The sequence below is a fragment of the Octopus bimaculoides genome, chromosome 3 (assembly GCF_046866305.1).
Source record: "Octopus bimaculoides isolate indiv1 chromosome 3, ASM4686630v1, whole genome shotgun sequence".
In the NCBI taxonomy this organism is placed as follows: Eukaryota; Metazoa; Mollusca; class Cephalopoda; order Octopoda; family Octopodidae; genus Octopus; species Octopus bimaculoides.
Genome location: NC_142930.1, coordinates 108,083,172 through 108,106,264, shown reverse-complemented (window position 1 = coordinate 108,106,264; position 23,093 = coordinate 108,083,172). Strand labels below are relative to the sequence as shown.

The 23,093-nt window shown below is 34.8% G+C and overlaps 1 protein-coding gene across 2 annotated transcripts in view; it reads right to left on the bottom strand.

Moving 5' to 3' along the window:
- The window catches only part of LOC106869626 (structural maintenance of chromosomes flexible hinge domain-containing protein 1), a 77,051-nt gene that overhangs the window by 40,578 nt on the left and 13,380 nt on the right, over nt 1–23,093 (bottom strand). Inside the window, exons 4-20 of one of the 2 annotated variants that reach the window (XM_014915436.3) lie at nt 19,746–19,828; nt 19,518–19,648; nt 14,280–14,409; nt 12,660–12,779; nt 11,093–11,256; nt 9,682–9,793; nt 8,232–8,442; nt 7,537–7,654; nt 6,244–6,303; nt 5,862–5,985; nt 4,450–4,644; nt 3,352–3,465; nt 3,034–3,140; nt 2,363–2,445; nt 1,596–1,706; nt 977–1,054; nt 467–586 (exon numbers count right to left, since the gene is read on the bottom strand). In XM_014915436.3, the coding sequence (XP_014770922.1) occupies nt 467–586; nt 977–1,054; nt 1,596–1,706; nt 2,363–2,445; nt 3,034–3,140; nt 3,352–3,465; nt 4,450–4,644; nt 5,862–5,985; nt 6,244–6,303; nt 7,537–7,654; nt 8,232–8,442; nt 9,682–9,793; nt 11,093–11,256; nt 12,660–12,779; nt 14,280–14,409; nt 19,518–19,648; nt 19,746–19,828 (2,061 nt within the window). The remainder of the gene's footprint in view (nt 1–466; nt 587–976; nt 1,055–1,595; nt 1,707–2,362; nt 2,446–3,033; nt 3,141–3,351; nt 3,466–4,449; nt 4,645–5,861; nt 5,986–6,243; nt 6,304–7,536; nt 7,655–8,231; nt 8,443–9,681; nt 9,794–11,092; nt 11,257–12,659; nt 12,780–14,279; nt 14,410–19,517; nt 19,649–19,745; nt 19,829–23,093) is intronic. The other variant, XM_014915437.3, reaches the window with a different exon arrangement.

The following is a 23,093-nucleotide window of genomic DNA, read 5'->3' as shown; positions in this document are numbered from 1 at the left end:
AGTGGGAGGTGGGGGTACAGGACCAGCCAGCTCTGAGAAGCAGAAACTATTATAGTTGAGATAGAAAAGATAAAGCGGGAGGACAGCTTGCTCATGGGATAACGGTTGGAGTGTGTAGGTTAGTGAGATGGTATCCCAATCCACTGGGTGGCCCTTCTCTGCAATGTGACTCAGGAGGTCAGTGTTAATAGAAGTAGCCTCATCCCAGATGTGAGAGCAGGGCCTAGCCTTGTAAAGTGTCAGCAGCTGTTAAGAGCTGAAATACCTTCTGGTCCTAAAAAGGTCTATTCTTTGGGATGTAGTCCTAGCTATGTTAGTGGTGAGCTTTCAACAAGAGAGATCCTCAGTAACGGTGAGAGATCTAGCTGAGTGCTGCTCTTGTTTAGAGGGTGGGGGGTTATATGGTGTTTTATTGAAAAATTAGAATTATTTAAAAAAAAAATATTTATCCAAACTAATTACTTACCAGTGACAAAAAATTTGATACGGTGCGACGGCAGATCTTTTCCAGCAAAAGTTGTTGCACCACTCTCATTCAAAACAACTTGGAGCTGAAGTGTGTGATGCCCTAAGTTTTTGATGTTTTCTACAGGAAAGAAATTTTTTATTGCAATAAGTCATTTATCATAAAATATTGAAATTGGTTTTTGTGAAAGAAAAAAAACAAAAACAAACAAACCTATATTGAATGTGAAGTACAATATCAATTTTGAATGTTATGTTCTAACAGTTATTTTACACCTATTTTTGTTTCATTAAAAAGTAACAAACTTTCAGTACAAACAACTGTAATGCTTGAAACAATTACAAAAACATATTAGGAAAACATGTTTTATAATTTAATTGGCTGAGTCAGAAAGAAGCAGCAGGGCTTATAACCATTTCAGGTTTTACAATTTTACTGGAAGTTGAAAAATGTTTGTACATAACAGAAACCAAACAAAACATGATATTTATGATATAATTGTGAACCTACCCATTTTTCTGAACCAATATGGCCAGTTTTTTCCATGTTGACTAATATGTGATACAATCACTTCATCACCATTGGAAGCTAGAGAAAGAGAAGAGTTAATAAAATCACTTAAAATATGAATTTTGAAAAAAAAAAAAATCAAAAGAGGATGTTAAAAAGGCAAAAAAAAAGTGCTATTTATAAGAATATTTTTTTATTGCATCTTTAGAGGAAATAAAAAATAATATTAACAATTACTAAAAAAGAAAAAAAATTAAAACAAAAGTTTGGTTTTCAGTTTCTTAATTAATCCCATAGCATTTAAACCGGTCATATCGATCCCAAATATTCTATCTTGCTTTATGTTGAGATGGGCCAGATCTGGTTTCTCACTCATACCTTACAATATCATTCTAAAAGTAAATAATCAGATCATTGAAATCTCAAAGCTATCCAATGATGCCTGATTAATTTGACACAATGTGAATAAATAAAGATTACATTTGACAGAGTAATCTGAATGCTCAAGGGTTAAAGGCTTATTGATAATGTATTGGGTATTTGAAATATCTACAAGTCAGAAACAGGAGGGAAAACGTTAAGAGTTTGCTATTAATTTAAACCAAAGTTAAAAACTTACAATGCCAGATAATCTTGAGTTCCACTAACAATTTCTTGTGTGCTGGGGCAGTTCCAGGTAACTGCTTGATGGTTTCACCTTTTTTGTTTATAATTTCTACCTTAATATCACCTGAAATGACAGGAAAAAAAATGTTTGAGCAATTTTCAAATCTATCAATAAACATTAACAGTTTATGGGGAAAAAAAAAAAAAAAAATGAAAGAATACAAATATGATTTCAAGGATGACAATATCTAACACCCTTCAATAGTTCCTCATTTTAATTTTTGGGCTGTCAAAAAAGGAAGAAAAGATTGGCAAACTAAATATGAGAATAATAAAATATTGCGATAAGTTTGTGATGGTTCATTTGAGTCAGCAAAAGGCAGATACATGGATTTACTTCTTGGATCAGTAAGATATCAATGCAAAACAGATTTGAAGAACATGATAATCCTCTGATCTTGTTCCTCTCTTGAAAATGTAATAAACTACCATTAAATCTATAGTTTGAACTACCACGTATACTCAAGTGATATTTGATCCCAGTTAAAAGATGACCACTAATCTGTGGCCAAAATTCAACCTTAAATAATGGTTTGAAAAACTCAACTTATGCCAGGGTATATACAGGTGTATAGTTTCTATAAAGTTTCTGAAAAGTGGTTGATATACTGAAATAGAGACAGATTATTTTCAACTTTGTCTTATTCCAACAGCTGTTTATAGTCTCACATCAACTCATGTGTGAATCAACAAGATAGAAAGAAACACAAAAATTAGTACCAATGGTTTTCCCTGCAGGTCTGCGTTCACCTTCTACAACTTCATTGTCATCAGGCCAAGAAACAACTAATTGATCAGGTAACCTGAAGGTAATATGACAAAAAGAAAAAAGGTTTGCAATAGAATTCAAAAAACAACTGGAAATAAAACAACAACATACAGTTAAATCCACCCAACTTCTTTGGAATTTGATCTCAAAACAATAATGTTCCAAATCAAGTATGAATCACTCAAATTATTTCTATAAAATAAAGCAACCAGTTGTCAATTTGACTTCTTTAAAATATTCATATTTATATTTTCAGAAAGTGTCTTTGAATTGTTAACCCTCTTATGGCCATATTTTAACAAAATATAATAAATATATATACAAAAAACTCGACTCCATTGGTCACGAATGACCATAGGTGCACCTAAGAGGTTCCCTTCCAGGATACAAATCTGGGTGACTGAAGAGGAGATAACTACTCCGAAATGCTTGCATCTCACAGTCTGGGTAGGTAGAGCTGCAAGCTGATCTAGGTGTATACACACCATTTGTCAACAAATGGGATATATTTTCCATGACAAGACGCAGTGAGTAGCTTGTTCACTGGTTCGAACATGCCTCAAGCATATTCAGACTGATTACAGTAATTACAATAATTAATAATAAATAGAAGCATTCTTACTTGGCTTCTTCTTCTTCAATTGCTTTTTTAACTTGATGAGGTGTGGCCAAACGATCTAATTTAAACAGAGGTTGGACTTTTACTTCATTATACAAGCAACGTGGTTCCTGGGGGAAAAAAAAACAAAACAAAGAGAATATAAATTTATCAAAATGTAATTAGAAAAAGAAAAATCACAAAATATTTTTCTTTCCTTATGCATAAAAAAATTCATGAAGATTCAAAAAAATGTTCTGATGCTGAGCTTTGTAAACAAGTTAATTATACCTGTATAAAGAAATGTTATGAAGCTGAGCCTTGTAAACAAGTTAATTATACCTGTATGAGTTGAATGTCGCCACCAGTTGCATACACTTCTCCCTCATGGTCTCCATACAATAAAAAGCATTTAATGGTACCAAGAATTGTAGGAACAGTGCGACTGATTCTAACCTAAAAATTAAAAAAAAAAGAAAACAATTCCAGTGTAAGAAAACATTTCTCAGAAATATTTATTAAAAAGAAATAATTTAACCAAATTCTCATATTTTACACAAAACCTTTTTCAGAGAAAATGATTTTTTTTTATTGGAGATTTTAATTAGTCAAATATTGATTGGAAAACCTTTCACTGTCTGCAAAGTACAAAACATTTCCTTGACTTAATGCTGGATTCAAACTGGTCCCAAGTACATCCACTCTTACAGTTTTGCATCTCTAGTTGAGAAACTCCATCTTATTCAGAGTATTGATCCACTGGAAGCTGTCAAGAGACATACAACCAGAAGAATACTCACCATCAATTACCTGCCATATCTTGAGCATCCTGCTTCATGAGGCATCAACAAGCGAAAGGTTCAATGTCTAGCAGGTGATTTGGCAAAAGTCCACAAGATTACCCACCATCTTTCCAACATTTTGGATTCAATATTTCCAGTGCCTGTTACGCAGGGAGATGGCAGAAGTGTTACTGTACTGGACAAAGTGCTTAGCAGCATTTCCTCCAATTTTACATTCTGAGTTCAAACACTGCCAGTGATGAGTTTGCCTTTTATCTCTTTGGGGTTGACAAGTACCAGTTAACTGTCTCCAAAATTGCTGGCCTTGTGCCCAAATTTGAATCCAAGATCTCTAATACTTGTGGACAGGGTTATACAATCCAAAAAACTGCAGCATCTATGGATTTACTTTTTTAAATTTCTTTTTCTATTTCAATTATAACAAACAGAATAAGCTGAGGTCTGCTTAGAACAAGGCAATATTATTTACTCTGAATTTTATAGAAGCTGCAAATTTCACAATGGATACTGAAAATTTAAAATTTTCAAATTTAACTTCATCTTTTGTATGTTTGCCTAGATAGCAGATTGACCATTTGAGAAGCCCAAACAACATATAAAAAAAAAAAGAAAAGAATAAAACTTAATGAAAACTTACCAAGTTGCCCTTTTTAAATATTTTCCCATCCCATTCAACTTGTTCATAAACAGACCAAGGAGTTTGTCTATGTTTGGGGAGATCAGGCCGGAGAGCATGACCTTTAAATTCTGAAAAGTGAATTTGTTTGTCAAATTTTTCATGACATTCTTTAAGCCAATTAACAAATTCCTTGTCAATACCAGTTCGCTTTTCCTGAAATAAGAAAAAAAAAAAAATTAAAACAAATTTTTAATATTGCTAGAATATTTTTGGATAAATATAAGTTTTCTATTTTGTGTTTTTATTTTGTAGTGTTCCTGGTGATTGTAATTAAATAACCTAAAATTAACTGAACTAAACGTTTTTTCACATTGATGGCTTCTCTAAATAACTAACACATTTAACAGACATTCATAATACTGATTAATCTGATTAAGAAAAAGAATGCTGCTGCTATTGGTAGGAGGAGTAGGCAACACATATTTTGACAGGTCATTCTCATGAAAGTTAAACTGAAATAGGTTTTCAAAATTTTTTAGAATGCCCAGAGAAATTGCTATATACATGTAAGGGTATGTTGAAATAGTTCATTTTCAACTAGCTTTTATTGATATTGAGGCAATTTCTTCTAGAGCTACACTATTTGGAAGATTTAGAAAATATTTGTCTTGAAAATGTTATGTCCAATTTTGTTTTGTCATGCATGTCCAGGTAAATGAGAATTGTGACCACAGGCATTGTTGTCCAGCAAACTCATTAGCATTATTTGAACTTTCAAGGTTCAAATATAACTAAACACATTGAGGTTTTTGATGTTGCTCTGCAGAAATTCAGAGGAATTATCAGTTAAAATTTTCAGGTGGAAACAGTTATTCTGTGCAATGTCCTGTACATCACATATTTTGGATCCACTTTAAGAAATTCAACATACATTCCAGCTAAGAAAAAGTTTTTAGCTTAATATTTGTCTGGGTGGTCACACTTTACTATGGAAAATGAATCAATACAATTCTTGAAAATGTTCAAAATTTAAAGCTTAAATATTTCATAATTTGGCTCTGACTGTCATCATACATCATGTGAAAATGGCCCATCTCCCTAACTGCCACCTGCTTTATTTGTTTTTGTCTACCCTCCATGCTACTGATATCAATTCTCAATGACACTCTGCAATATGTTTGGTTTTAGATAGCTAAGGAATTGTTACCTTTCTAAAATTTGTCACATTCAATTATTTCGCTAACCATCCTTCTTTTCACACTGCCATTGTCCTATCTGTGACATGCATCACATAAATACATTGTATATTGAGCTGCCTCCCATATCAGGTAACTGAGGCTACACATCTCACAATAATCTTTTATCTTTTACTTGATTCAGACACTAGAGTTGAAAACTTCTTGCAAATCTAGGTTCTAAAGTAGACTTACATGGCCATTAATAATTCGACAGAAAACAGTACTTTTTTCCTTGAGCTTCATCTCCAAATCAATGAAAGTCAGTTTGTTAGTACTGACTTGGAATTTGTCGTTAGTCCACAACACACCAGAAACTCTGGAAATAAAGAAAGAAGTTAACAGAGTTCAGTTTTGAGGAAAGATTATGTTTCAACATCAAACAAGTAGCTCTCACTCTCTCTCTCTCTTATGAGTGAAGTAGAGAAAAAGTAGAGTTGAGAGGTCCCTTTACTCCTGACATGGTCAGGACTTGGCAATCTCTCTCTCTCTAGTATTAAAAAAAAAATCTGATCTATTAAACACTGTAAAGTAGTTGGTAAGTGAGTGGAGAAAGCAACACAGAATAAAATATTACCTGTTATAGCAATCTGCTGGGACAACTTTTGACTTTTTTGGAGCACTACACCAATCGAATCTGTAAAAAAAAAAAAATCACCAAAACTAACAAAATTCCCCTCAAATAAAAGAAGCAAAAGATTTTCCTTGTATTAATTATAAATCTACAAATTAAAAAACACTCACAGCTCAAAAATAACTGAATATAATTATTTTTAATTAATTGTAAATTAAATTGCTTATATTCTTCGTGTGTAGAGGTATGGCTGTGTGGCCAAAACATTCATTTTACAACTGCATGGCTCTGCATCTGATCCCACTGTGCAAAGCATTGGGGCAAGTGTCTTCTATAACTTGTGAGATGCTGAGTGCTTTCTAAATGAAATTTGGTAGACTGAAGTCAGTTATCAATATTGGGGAAAGAATATTGTCAATAAACTGGTGAGTCAAATGAAAAGACCTTACATGGACACTCTTGCCATCAAAAAATGTTGAAAACCAATGAGGTTATAGGTTTCTAATATTGTTTACAAAATGCTGGATATAAAATAAAAAACTAAAAACGATAACACAACATTAACATCTTAAGAATTAGTTGCCAGAAGTTGAATTTGCAGAACAAAACTACATCTCAGCATGAAGAAGAAGACAATGCACCCCATAATATATTTAATTTTACAATATCAGCCACTGTCTCAGGGAGGAAAAAATATGAGATATATAAAATCAAATATGAAGGTAAGTATATTTAATAAGGTCTGATGTGGATTAAACAACACATTTGATCGTTACCAGCGTCACCTTACTGGCACTTGAAAAAAACATTCGAGCGAGGTCGTTGCCAGTGCCGCTGGACTGGCTCCTGTGCAGGTGGCACGTAAAAAACACCATTTTGAGCGTGGCCGTTGCCAGTACCGCCTGACTGGCCCTCATGCTGGTGACACGTAAAAAGCACCCACTACACTCTCGGAGTGGTTGTCGTTAGGAAGGGCATCCAGCTGTAGAAACTCTGCCAGATCAGATTGGAGCCTGGTGCAGCCTTCTGGTTCGCCAGTCCTCAGTCAAATCGTCCAACCCATGCTAATATGGAAGGCAGACGTTAAACGAAGATGATGATTTCTTGAATAGGAGTAAGTAACATGTTTTGGGTTTAGGTGGTTGTAAGTGAAACTAACTTACAGGCTTTAAAATGTTATGATAACTTGCACAAAAAAGATGAAGCATGAAAGGCTTGATGGAAGACATATTTCTATAGTTCTTATTGAATTCATATTTCCATGGAAAATAGTTAAATTGAAACAAAAACACTTACTCTTCAATAAGTGTATAAGGAATTAATCTACCATTCCAGTAGCATTCAAATACAGGGCGTCTTCCACGTGCTGGCCGGTCATTGATAGCATAATCATGGTCGTCTTCGGGTTCTGAATCTACAAGGGGAAGAGAGAGAGAGAGAGAGACATAAAAAAGAATAAATTATATGTGAAGAAAGATAAAAATTAGGGATGATGATAGGGGCAATTGTGGAAATGGGGCCAATGATAAATTGGTAAAGGAATTAGAGACTATTTAAACCAACAAAAGCATAAAGAGAGTCAAGTCATTTAGAAGTGATTAGTAGCTAAATTTGTGAAGGTGTGTGGCCTAGTGGTTAGACTGTTGCACTCATGATTGCTAGAGTATGAGTTCAATTCCCAGACTGGGCAACATGTTCTTGAGCAAAACACTTCAATTCACGTTGCTCCGGTCCCCTTTTCAATCAGGGGAGAATGTCGGTCTGCTTGCCTAGCCAGCAAGGTGATGTCATCATTCAAAGGCTAAAACGATGCAAAGCGCATTGTGACTAGTGGTGTGTAACAACATGATAGTCTTGTCAGTCATGTGATCATACCATAAGCTAAATGAACAAGAAATGACTGAAAGAAACATTTGCTTGTGTGTGCAAAATACTAAATCAATATATTTAGTAGAAATGGAGTGTAAGAGGAAGTAAAGTTGACTGCTTACATCTGGGATCAATAAAGTCTGTGGGGAATGTTTCATGGTCATATAAAAATGGATGATATCTGAGGACTCCTTCAACCACTCCGGCACCCTCTACTTTAGCTTTGAAATCAAATACTGAAGCTCCTGTCTTGACAAACTGACTCTGAAGGTCATCGTTAATATCGCGAAGGTTCAAGTTTTTCATCAGCACCAACCCCTTGAATAATTTGATCTGCAATACAAGAAAATGAAACCTCCAGTATTGTTAATATACATGCTGAAAGACAAAAAAGAATTCCCAAATAATTTTGTACACAAACAACATCATCATTGTTTAACGTTTGCTTCTCATGCTGGCATGGGTTGGACGGTTTGACTGAAGTCTGGAGAGCCAGCGGCTGCACCAGGCTCCAATCTGATCTGGTAAGATTTCTACAGCTGGATGCCCTTCCTAATACCAACCACTCCAAGAGTGTAGTGGGTGCTTTTTACTTGCCACTGGCACGGGAGCCAGTCAAGCAGTACTGGCATCGATCATGTCTGGATAGTGCTTTTTACATGCCACTGGCATGGGAGGCAGTCAGGGGGCACTGGCATTGGCCATGTTTGGATGATGCATTTTACATGCCACCGGAATGGGAGCCAGTCAGGGAGCACTGGCCACAGCTACGATTTTGGTTTTACTAGATTCAACAGGTCTTCTCAAGCATATCATATCGTCTGATGCACCAAGGGTACTTTTAAATGGGCCGGACATGCAACACTGGCATCAGCCATGGCTACAATCTCACTTTAGTTGTTGGGTCTTCTCAATCACAGTATATCTGCAAAGGTCTCGGTCTCCTGTCATCACCTCTGTGAGGCCCAACGTTTGAAGGTCATGCTTCACCACCTCATCCCATCAAATGTGAATTTAACAATTTTGTTATAAACCAAAAAATTTCCATAGATTTGCAAAGAAATAATAAGTTCAAACCAAAGCAGCTGTATAGGTTTTTCATTAAATTATACATTCAACTAAAACTAAGTACATTAATTTTCAACTTAACAGAAAAATCTTCATTGTTACCAATGTAAACTGGTGACATATCCCCACATAAAAGTGGACGTTGCATTAGAACACAGAATTCTGCATTAATTACCACAAGAGAACCTCTCATATGGACTTGGGGTGCTTCTAGTTTTAAGCAGGGATAAATGTTACTTTTGGGATTAACACTGCTTTTGTCACTATTAATTATATATTAATTAAATATAATTTACACTTTTTTAAATGGTTCCACAATATGGACAGTGAGCAATATAATGAAAACTGTAGAAATCTCATAACTTTTCTCTAATGAGAAGCTGTTATCATAGAGATAGACTGTAGGCCTTATCAACAACTGAGGTTATCCATTAAAGAAAGGAAAGGATGTATTCTTTCAACTTGATGGGATATTAGAAGTTTGGAGATTATAAGTCAGCTTACTTCAATGTTGATATGTCTGAATGGACTAGCTGGTCGCATTACTCTGTTAGGATCATGGGCTGGAGGATCTTGGTTGCCATTGGGGCCGTGTAGATAATAATGGTAAATGTGACTGAAAAGAACAGACAAGATATTCAAATATTTCACAAACCACATCTTTATTTAGCTGATGATTCATTTTCTATAGTGATGTTTAAACAAAATTTTAATATTTTTACCTTTTGTCAGTTTACTTGGATTTACCTGTAATTAGAGTCACTTTGAGACAAAAGTTATGCAATAGAATTGGTTAAGAACCCTTTCTTTAATTATGTTCCAAATATCACATTAATATGTTACAGTTGTTTAATGAAACTAGTCTAAATTCCTGATTATTTTAGCATTTAATTGAAACTCATGAGGGGTGTATTTTGGTCAGAAATATAGTCTAAATTAGTAAACAATTGATCATGCTGCAAATTTTTGAGATTTGCATATAGTCACATATGCAGCCACTTGTTATCTTTTCTTGTGTTAACTTTGTTGACTGATAGATTAATGAGCTTATTTAATAATTCAAAACTAACATTTATTAACACATATTTACAAAATACTTGGCTTAACCCTTACGATACCAACCTGGCTGAAACCAGCTCTGGCTCTGTAGTACAAATGTCTTATTTTCATAAGTTTTGAATTAAAAATCTTCCACCAAACCTTAGTCACAATTTATGTTCCTAACACTAGCTGAATGATAACTAAGTTATTTTACTAAATTGTATTTAAAATTAATTGAAAGAAACACAGAGCATCTCAACAGGAATAGGGGTAATGAAAAGGTTAAATTTCTGTAGAAAGTTCAAATTTGTTAAACAAAAATTATAATGAAATCATACAGTAAGTTTATTATTATTTTCATAAATTATCTTTTTAAAGTAAAAACTGAAAAAATACATAAGAATTCATTAAAATCAAAATACATGAGAAAGTTTTAGCATAAATTTACCAATTACAAAACTCACATAAATGCCTCACAACACTGAATTTAAATTTGTGTTACTGTAGTTTTCATTATATTAAATCACATCTTAAAGATCTCCTCTCTATTTAGATCAATGGTTCTCAACCCTTTTCTATCTATGGATCCCTTTGACTCCTATTTTATTCGGATGGACCCCCTCATAGTCATTCGATCTTTAAAAATTCCTATTATATTTTTGTAATTAAAGTTGGTAAAATATTCTGTGTACTATAGAAGTATAACTAATTTATTGCAGATAAACTTTAATAATAAACTCTTACATGGACCCTGGTTGTGAGAACCATTGATTTAGATGCTAACATAAAGGGTTCTAATTTTCTCATAGCAGACAAGACAGAATTGCTCAAATGCTTAAAATCAGAGTTTTGGAAAAAAAAAACAGAAACTCACGCTAATTGCCGACACCACTCCCTCAGATTGTGTTTTAGATATGGAATGTGACCTGAATTGATACCAGTAATGGCAACCACTGTAAAACTTTCACGGTATTCTTCTTCAGTAATAATTTTTCTGAAAATTTCATCTTCTGGAGCAACGTGGCTAGAGTCACTAGGCTGAAAAAAGAAGGCATGAAAATATGGATACTGAAATTGTGTTTAGGAGAAAAGTTTGCTGGATGTCATTGAATAAAAGCATACCTTAGTTTGTAATGCAATAAAAAGCTATATAGCATACAACACCTTAGAATAGGCTTTCCAGTGAAGACAAAAAGCTATTTTTTTCTTGTGAATATGTCAGTTTATCTCGGACTACTGACTTGGAAAACTGAATGGTCTAACTATTCTTTATTTTGATGTCTAATAGATTATTCTAATCCTCTTTATTCATCATCATTTAACGTTCATTTTCCAAGAGTTGGACAGGAGCTGGCAAGCCAGAGGATTGCATCAAGCTTCACTGTCTGTTTTGATGTGGTTTTTACAAGTGGATGCCCTTTCCAACACCAACCACATTACAGAGTGGATTGGGAGCTTTTTATATGGCACCAGCACTGGTGAGATATATTGGTGCTGGTGCCATGTAAAAAGCACCAAGTCCACTCTGTAACGTGGTTGGTGTTAGGAAGGACATCCAGTTGTAAATTCTAGGATGAAATTTGTTAATACCTTCATTATTATCATTAGACATTTTTTACATGTTGACATGAATAAAAAATTTTTTTTTAAAAATGATATCTTATTCAATTCCCTTTCTACTTCCAACTACATTTGAACCATATGACATGGCAATGCTAGCCACCATGACCACCACCATTTAACATCCAGCTTCTGTGTTAGCATGTCTTGGATCCTATAACGAGATGCCCATCCAAACACCAATGACTTTACAGTGTGTACTGGGTGCTTTTATCATGGCACCAGCACAAATAAACACTTGCAAGGCTAAAGGCTTAGAGTGATCCTGATAACTGAGAGAGAATGGAAAAGCAAACTGGAAACAGATTTTCTTAAATGCTTGGTTGGCTCACTGGACGTAGTCAATAGGTTCTTTTACTTATGTGACATAATCAGTAAGAGAAGTGCTTGTTCAGAAAGCACTGTAACCAGGATAAGAACCAGGGTGGAGAAAATTTAGGGAGCTACCAACTCTGCTGGCAAAGAAGGTCGTTCTCCGCAGAAATGCAACCTCTCATCTACCTTATCAGTCACAGGCATGGCTGTGTGGCCAGAAGCTTGTTTCCCAGCCACATGGTCCTGGGTTCAATCTCACTACGTGACATGTTGGGCAAGTGTCTTTTATTATAGCCTTGGGCTGACCAAAGCTTTGTGAGTGGATTTGGTAGATGGAAACTGAAAGAAGCCTGTCATGTGTGTGTTGCCCCCCCCCCACCACTTAACAAAAAAATAAATATTGGAATCGGTTTATTTGACTAAAAATTTTTCAAGTCAGTGCCCCAGCATGGCTGCAGTCTAATGACTGAAATATAAGATAAAAGGTTAGATGAGAAAGAACTCACTTTTCTGTTTCTAATGAAACCACTGTAAATTGACTCATTATTTTTCTCTTTCTTTTCAAAATCATCTTTTGATATAGTTAATTCATGAATATCTTTTGAACCAGCTGGTCGAGTTATCATCTGAAAAAATAGACATGATTAAAATAAGTCTACTAACAAGAAATTGTTAAAAAAAAAAAAGACTTTAAATTACATGCATTTAAAGATTTGTCAATGTATTCTCTATAAATGATGCTGTTGTTTATATATGAAATATGTCTTTTCAAACTGTGCGTGTGTACGAGGACTGATCAAAAAAGTATCGAGATTGCTGCTATAAAAAGAAAATTACAACACACATCACATTGGTATTTAATCTCCTGCAAAGTAGTCCCTTTCTGAAGCCACACACTTTATCCAGCATCATTTCCATTGATGGGAAGCATTCCTGGAACTCCTTGTTTTTGGATAGTAAACAGCTGCCTTATCGCATTCTCTTGGATTTCCATGACACCTTGAAATTTTGTTGGACCCTTCCACTGCAAAAACTGAGCCTTGGTTTTGAGGTCATAGCCAAAGACCCACAACTCAACACCTGTTATAACCATTTTCAAAAAAAATCTTTCATCTTCCTTGCCACAATCAAGGAGATCTTGTGCAGTTGAAACCCAACCTTCTTTTTGAGACGACCTCACTCTATACACTTTACTTTCAAGTTCTGCTGTAAACAACAGAAGTGAGTGAGAATGTTATAACTCAGTGTGCATGTGTGACAGAGTTCAAGGTCAATCTGTGTACTTTAGCTGTTACCATAGCAACAATCCCAATAATTTTTGATCAAACCTCATATGTGCGTGTATATATATACAAACACACACACACCAATTAACACATCAGCATCACTTGTATTGCATTATTCAAATTACAAATATTAAAAATCAATCCTTTAAAGGAGTTTATTTGGAAGTTTAAAGATTTTCTATAAAAAATACTGTTATTTAAATTGCTATAATAATACTAGTCAATGTACACTAAATATGGGATAAATTGGTAAGGAACGCCTCATATTGATTACTGAATTTTATAAGAAAGCAATGAAGCTAAACATTTTGATGGAGCGGAATAGCCATAACAATTTTTTCAGTTATATCTGTATTAGACTAATCAACCCAGTTTGTTTACTTCAACTAAATACCAGCCAACTCATTTAACATGGGATGTCTACAGCCTAGTTTAACTCACTTGCATTCCGCACATAATAGCAGATGTTAATGTGCAGTGGTGGAGTATCTCGCTCATTTTCACAGTTGTGATTTACGAGTTGTGTTGGATCAATGAGGTGTTTCCAAACATTTTTTTTTATCAAAAATCCCTATAGTACCACACCTAATTCACTAGTACTGATTGGGTTTGTATAACAACAAATGCGGTTATATAATTCGGGAAGGGCATAGCTTAAATGATGGATAGTAACAGAGCAGAGGGTAAAGCAAATTAGTTAACATGATGAATCTATTTTGCAGATATGAATTAAAATAGGAAAAAATCATCAGATAAGTAGGCAGTATATATATATATATATATCTCATGGTTTCATTAAATAAAAAGCATTTAGGTAAGAGGAATAACAATCAAACTGACTTTAGTAGCATTTCCTATATAAAAGATAGCCTGTTTGCCACCAACTCCAAAATAGGATATGTCACTGTTTAAAGACCTCGGTGGTTCATATCTTACTGCACTGTTATCATCTCGATCAACTGAATTTCTGCTAAAAATAAAAGAAAAATGAAATATGAACTAAAACAAAATAAATAAAAGAAATGAAAAATATAGCATTGAATGAGGAAACTAATCAATATATCAGTAAAATTCCTCTTGGGAAGATTTGGCCTCTCAATTAAGCATAGAATCAAACACAACTTATTTAATTCTTAAATTTATTAACTGAAAATAACTACAACTATTGTCTGAAAAAGTTATTGTGAAAAGTGGAAAGGAAATAACAAAAAGTAGTCCTATTTAAACCCAAACATCAACATTTTCTATGTTATTTTGAGTGTGTACTAAAACCTGTTCATTATACATAGGTACACCTATATATATATATATATATATATATATATATATATATATATATAGGCATACCTGTGCATGTTTTGGAATCAAGTAGCCTAAGGTTTTATCCCACTGTACACTGGGCCTGTGTCTTCTAGCACAGTTTTGGGCTGAGCAATGTCCTGTGAATCAAATTTAGCAGACAGAAACTGTGCTGAAGTCAATTCTATGCAGAAGTGCTTATTGAGAGAATAGCTAATTTATCAGGGTGTCCAACAAAAATAATATTGGGTACTTTGAAATTGAGTAATATGAATAAAAAAAACTTAGCAGTCAATGAGTTAAGAAAGAATTTAATAAAATGATTTTAAAATTATATAAAGCGATGACGAAAAACGGTTTATCTTCTGTCTGATATTTGATAAAATGAAATTCATCATTGAAACCGGTAATATTTTCTTTATATAATTTTTAAAGCATTTTATTAAATTCTTTAACTCATTGACTGCTAAGTTTTTTTATTCATATTTTTTGGCTTTGCCATGTGTCTTAGGAGTAAAAATAATATATAGTATTCAAATTTTCTTCATATGTGAATTATTTTGGAAATTATGATTTTTCGGAAATGGGGATCACTGAAAAAAAAGGGATATTTATCCTTTTCTATTCAATTGCAATAATAAACATCTTAGTTGTTTTTGAAACTCTAGTATCAAATGTGAATGTGATATGAAATATCAATGAATAATACAGGTGGGAAGTGCAAAAAATAAAAACAAAACGTTTTCAAAACAGTCAATAATTTTGTAGTTCAAAAACTGCAATTTATGACATAAAATGTCCTCTAGAATTAACCAGAGCTAATAATGACAAACTTTAACGATTAAATATTGTTAAACACACCTCTACAAATGCAACGTACATAAGCAATTCACTTTAAATACAACGAACAACCAACAGTGAGACTGTTTTTAGTATATCCCCAAACGGGGCTCATAGCAAGCAATGGGTTAAATTGAAATGTCTTAGATTTACTTCTGCGCTATTTCCACCTCCATCTTTTCAACATCATCATTTAACGTCTGCTTTCCATGCTGGCCTGGGTTGGACAGTTTGACAGAGGACTAGCAAGCCAGGAGGCTGCACCAGACTCCAATCTGATCTGGCAAGGTTTCTACAGCTGGATGCCCTTCCTAACGCCAACCACTGAGAGTGCAGTGGGTGCTTTTTACATGCCACCGGCATGGGACCAGTCAGGCAGCACTGGCATATATAATATCATATATATATATATATATATATATAATATAAAAATTTTATTTGCATAAATCTCTACTCTTTTTCCAACTACACACACATATATAATGTGTGTGTGTGTGTGTGTTTCAATGAAATTCCCATCAAAATATCCAAAACCAAATATTACAGTTACTCCTCATATACAGTTACTAAACTAGAAGCAAACCTATCTAATGTAAGATACTACATGTAATGTAATAAAGTACGTGCAAATATATCCATTGGCAGCTGTTAACTTAAATTCAAGTTAATAAATCCTTTGTTTTCCAGATTTAAGAATTCTGTTTAAAATAAAGTAATCTCAAATAACAGTGATGAGTTTGCTGTATACAGTACACAGATGCATGGCAATTTGAAAAAGGAGAAGCGGGGACTGAAGCAACAATAAGTAAAGAAAGAGAGTAATGAGAACCAAAAGTACATGCATAGTAAAGAGCAGATAAAGACAAAGAAGTGACCAGTAAAAGGGCCACAAGGGGGGGGGGGGTGCAGAGGCACAAGAGTTGGTGAAGTTTGGGAAGCTTGAAATTTAGGAAGGATGCAGTGTCCTGGCATCTGACAACCGATGAGAGTAGTTTATTGCATGCTGTGGCAATTCTAAATATGAAAAAAAAAAAATGTTACTGAATGTCTTGGGTGCAGCAGTTTTTCTTGATTTCCTAAGCATGTTCACAGGGGTTGAGATACTGAATTCAAAAGGCTGGCCAAAGTGGTTGTTGCAAAGATGGCAGATAATCCTGTGTAGTTCTACCAAATCGGCTGCCAGATGTGAAAACTTTAGAGTATTGAAACCCAGAGAAGCGATATATCCAAGGCATGGTTAGTGATTGACAAAGAGTATGTGTCTGGTTGCACGTCTCTGGACAGCTTCCAGTAGTCAATATTCTGCACAAAACAGGTTCCCAGACTGGAGATGCAAAATGCTATATGTGGACATACCATAACCACATATCAGTTTAAATAGATAGCTGGTTAGCAGCTGACAAAGGGCTTAATAAAGAGATGGTGCCTGACGATTTTAGTAATATAGTTTGTCCATCATGGATCATTGCTGACAATAATGCCTAGGTCATGTTCACCAGCAGGCTTCATACAGTTGGCATTATCGAGAGAGTAGGTAAATTCCAAGCTTTCCATCCTAAAATGTCGAGTGGAGCACTTGTCTAAAGCCATCTTGATTTACCGGTCAGCAATCCATTGCTGCACTTCGTCCAGATCAGATTGCAGGAAGATGTCTAGAGTATAGGATCTGTTCTTTTTATCTCAAGGTACAGCTCAATGCCATCTGCATGTTTTAATAGAGTAACATACTTCATGCTGTCATTCTCCAAATACAACCAATGAAAGAAACAGTGTAAAGTTACGAAACATTCCAGAGCTTCTGCATCTGAGGTGCCTGAGTTGAATACATTCAATCACATGGATATATGGAATATACACAAACAGTAAGAATCACACTCACTAAAATGATATGCATACAGAAACACACTAACCTACCTACATAGCCACAAAGCAAAGGCCAAGAGCTGCTTTGATTTGAAAGGAAGAACCTTGCAGCTTTGTTAGTGATGGCTTTAATTCCACAAAGGAAAGGAAACTTAAATTCTCAAATCATACACATCTTTTATCCTTTACATGTTTCCATCATTAGACTACCACCATGCTGGGGCACTGCCTTGAGGAACTTTTTAGTCAAATCTATCAACCTCCAGCATCCATTATTTTTTTTTGTAAGACTGGTACTTATTCACTGGACTCCCTTGTCAAACTGCAAATTTATGGGGACATAAACAAAGCAACACTGACTGCCATTGTTTATCCCCAATGGGGGATACACACAGACACAGAGGGACACACATACATGATGGGATTCTTACAACTGTAAGAAGCCCATTGTGTGTGTGTGTGTGTGTGTGTGTGTGTGTGTGTGTGTTTGTCTACCAAATCCACATACAAGGCTTTGGTTGGCCTGAGGCTATAGCAGAAGACACTTGTCCAAGGTGCCATACAGTAATACTAAACCCAGAACCATGTGTTTGGGAAGCAAGCTTCTTACCACGCAGTTATGCCTGCACCTAATGCAGAAATTAGTTTTAACAATTTCCTATTTAATACTGGTGTGTGCAGAAAACCAGAAATGCATGGAGGCTTGTTTTTTTTATATAAACGTTTCCAAGGAAACTGTATTAATATTAGTCATAGTGGAATAATAAATTTAAATTTAGATTCTGTTTCACAGCCCTTCACATTCTGCTTTTTACTTTCTTTAGCATTTTTTTAAAAAAATTATAAAACTGAGGTGTTGATCATAAACTAAAATTGTTGGAAAGAAAATGAAATCTTCAACATAACCCAATAAAAACAACTTAATTATTATGTATTAGTCAGAGTGGTGTCCTCATCTTGGTCGTTGCTTTTCACTGCATTTCAGTTGTTGTGTGCTCCAGCCTTCTTCAGGTATCTTATGATTCACCTTAGTACCTTGCCTAGGACTGAACCCAGAATCTCTATGTGACACCGTCTATGGGCATAAATTACAAAGTTACAAGTTCAACTCACACCCACAGCTACGGTCAACTCATACAACCAAGCTTACTCCTGAACAACACATAATCGGAAGTCCCCTATTACACATAATGGAGTCTTTGCACCAGATGACTTGTTAGGAGAGGCTGACGGTTTTGTAATTATATTGCCTAAAAGGAAATGTACAAAGGGGTGCTGAAAAGTTCCTGGCTTTGGGTAAAAGAAAATACAGGAGGATCTGTTAATTATGGTTTTATTCAACATATTCCCCTCTCAGATAAACACACTTATTGCAGAGATCCTTCAGTTTTTCTAAGCCCTGTAAAAGAACTCAGAAGGTTGAGCCTTCAACTAGGCCTTTCAGGACACCCTTAAAGCTAGGAACTTTTCAGCACCCATTCACAATGCAGGCATTTCAATTTGTAAATAGGGATGTTAAAACTGATGCCATTGTAAAAGTTTAGTTTTTCTCCTCCTAAATGAGAATAAGGTACTGTAGCCACCTGGGTCTTAAAGGGACCACTGCTCTTCAAAGCATTATATACAAAGAGAGGATTTCAACATCCTGCAATGCCTAATCCCTGGCAAATCCACATTGCAGCAACTGACAAGGACCAGAGTAGCAGTGATGATCTCTCTCTATCATCAAAAGGATACCATGGCAGTGCCCCTGAATGGCCACAGTCACGTGTGTGTGTGCACACGTGCATCTGACATATATAAATTAACTGGAACACCAACACAGCTTCTATGAGATTAAAGCTGTAAAGAAAGTTACATAAATGATTGAAAATTTAATTTTAGTGAGATTAGAACTATATTTGGTACCATGGCAACTTTGATAATTTTTACATAAGGCACAAATAAATTTCATTTCTCGTTAAATAAACTGAAATCTGTTTGAATCAAATCCTAACAATCAAGAATAATGAATATTGAAGTTAAACACAAAGGTGATCTACAAGCGTCAGCTTGTGTATAAGTTACTCAACTCACCGCCGTTTATCCTTTCTTATAAACTTTGAAAGTCTGTAGATAGCCCAGTTGTTAAGTTGCCGAGGTGTCATACCCTTGCCATTATCAAGGACAAAGATACAGTTTCGATTTGGATTCCCTTCATCAAAATGCTGTTCAAAGACAAAAATAAAAAAACACATGAAACACATCCAATTTACGTAATGTTATATAAAATTTCACGGAAGCATCAAATGATTAATTACTCACCAATCTGATTTCGATGTTACGGTCAGCATTGTTATTTGCTGTTGCTGTTAAGGCATTGTCGATCAACTCAGCAAATGCATAAGCTTAATAAAGGAAGACAAAAAAGATTATGTTATCACATCTGTATATGAGGCAGCGAGCCGACAGAATCGTTAGCAGGCCGGGTAAAACGCTTAGCGGCAGTTCATCCGTCCTTGCATTCAGAATTCAAATTCAGCCGATGTTGACTTTGTCTTTCATCCTTTCAGGGTCGATAAATTAAGTACCGGTTGAGTACTGCGATCGATGTAATCGACTTAACCACTCCCTTAAAATTTCAGGCCTTGTGCCTCTATAGTAGAAAGGATTGTTACATCCGTATACAAAATGAAGAAACTCAGCTAATGAGTTATCATAAAAAATGAGTTGAAAGGGTCAGAAATTCTACAAAAAAACATTTTGCCAAAAACTGTACACTCAAAATTTAAAGAGGACTAAATTAAATACAAAACTTTTAAAAACAAACGAAACAAAAGTCTTTTCTATGTAACCCCACACCCTTTTTGTTTTTACTTTTGATTTATAATATCCTCTTAGGATTCCATTTCAAAACAATTATTATAGACTAGAAGTATCTGTCGAAATTCCAGTGACTTTGAAAACAATTGCTACAAGTTTTTAGAAAACCATGAAATCCATCATTTTTATGAAAATGTATTTTTACTGAAATAATCAATTCTTGAGATGGTGTAAAGTCCATCCAAATATCATTGGAAAGTAGAGTCTCAGGAGAGAACAACTTTGAAGCTTATTTATTCTTACACATTTGTCAATTCTTTTACACTGAAAGTGTTATCTGTGAGCTTTATCTTTCATCATCATCATTGCTTAATGTCTGCTTTCCATGCTGGCATGGGTTGGATGGTTTGACTGAGGTCAATCTGATCTGATCTGGCAAGGTTTCTACAGCTGGATGCCCTTCCTAACACCAACCACTCTGAGAGTGTAGTGGATGCCTTTTATGTGCCACTGGCACGGGGTCCAGTCAGGCGGCACTAGCATCGACCATGCTTGAATGGTGTATTTTTATGTGCTACCAGCACGGGAGCCAGTCAGGTAGCACTGGCATCAACCACGTTTGAATGGTGCTTTTTATGTCCCACCAGCACTGGCATCGGCCACAGCAACGATTTCACTTGACTCTATAGATCTTCTCAAGCACAGCATATCTCCAAAGTTCTTGGTTGTTTGTTATTGCCTCTGTGAGGCCCAATGTTTAAAGGTTCACCACTTCATCCCAGGTCTACCTCTTCCATAAAGGTGATAAGCAAACAAATCCTAGAAAGAGCTACAGCCAGCTTCACTTTTCCATTGTCTCTATGTTATAAAATTTTTGGATGGAAATAATATATATTGGTTTCAATCTTGGGGAAGGGGCTAAGTTGATTACATTGACTCCAGTACTCAATTGGTACTTATTTTATTGACTCTGAAAAGATGAAAAGAGAAGTTGACCCTAGCGGAATTTGAACTCAGAACATAAAGATGGATGAAATGACACTTAGCATTTTACGTGGTGTGTTAAAAATTCTGCCAGCAAATGCAGTAAACAACTTTAGGTAAAAAGAAAAAAGAAAAAAAAAAAATTAAATATAATTTTCTTCTATGATAATGGTGGTGTTTAAATAATGTTTTAATAAATCTTAATATGTTGTACATGTTTATTTTTGTATCAGAAGAAAATGCATATAGTTAGACTATCACTGAATGAAGTAGGATAGCTGCTCTTATGAACTGTGAAGTCTATAAAAAGTTGATTTCATACACACATACAAATATGTATGTGCATCTATGTGTATATATATATATATATATATATATATATACATATATACATACATACACACACACAAGTATTATAATTTATTTTCCAATAAATTGTTTCAAGAATTGTCATTAAAAGGGTTTCTTTTACTCAACAGTCAATTATCCTATGAAATAATATACAAGTGAACAATAGAGTAGGACTTTGACATTGTTCCATAGTTAAGTGTGACATAAGTCGACAACAGTTGATTAATATTATAATTGTTGTATCTATAAGAGATTGTATTTGATTTCCTTCCATAGTTTACCAATCAACTATTTTATAAACACCATAAATGCTGTGTGTTCAACAGACTATGTATGTTTTGTTCTGTGTGCAGTGAACCGAGAAGAATATTAAAAAGATCATCAAAAAAACTTTTGACAATTTAGGGATTTAAGTAAGCAGCCAAGCAGTTCTATCCACAAAGAATAAACAGTCCAGTATTTAATTTTTAATGTATTGTTTTTAATCAACCATCTTATCTTCACATTCACACTTGCATGTTAGTTTGCTTCATGCGCTTGTTTGATGGGGCTGGGGTCACCCCAGTTTAATGGTCCCAGGGGCATCATCCTATGTAGAGCCAACTAGGTCCACCAGTGCTCCCCGTCATTGGCAGTCCTGTGCCAACACCTATACATCCTCCAAGATGACGCCGAGTCTCTGGAGATCTTCCTTAATCATTTCTAGCCATCTGGTGTGAGGTCTGCCATGGGGCCTCTTCCAACTTGCAGCTGCTTCGATGAATGAGAGTAAGACACTGATAGGATGATCTGGGGGGGGGGGGGGCAGAGGACATGTCTGTAGTAGTGCATAGCAGCTATGAAGTAGGAGGCTGTAGGCTGATGCATGCAAAGAATTCTCTGTTGGAAACATGACAGTTGCACAGATGTGCATTTTTCATGCAATATAAATGTAAGACATATATATATATATATATATATATATATATATATATATATATATATATATATATATATATCCTGCCCTAACTCTCCAAAACGCCAGTGTTATAATGGTGGCAGCTGATGAAGGATATGTTCTCTATGTGGCCTGTTTGTTTTTTGTACCTTGTTTATCATTTTGTCCATGTTTTTTTGCAATGTCATGTTCCCAGATATGCATCTATATATACATGTAGATGAAAGTATGTACATACATGTACATTTATATGCATATACACATATTATATATATATATATATATATATATATATATATGCACCTATGAACGTGGATAGCTAAACATATAGGAAAACTGACAAAGAATATAAGAACAATGTCTATCAGTAGAGAATTTAAAAAATTACGTATCTTTAGAGTGATATCTGACTGAGCAAAATGAGTTTGGTAAAAATTGTCTTAGTTATACAATATGTGTGTGTGTATGTATTATGCAATATGAACATATCAAATTTGTAATTTTGATTTCTTGCAATGATACAAACATTCAGACTTGTAGGAGGAGTTGTGATCGTTCAGTCTTTCCAAACAGAGAAA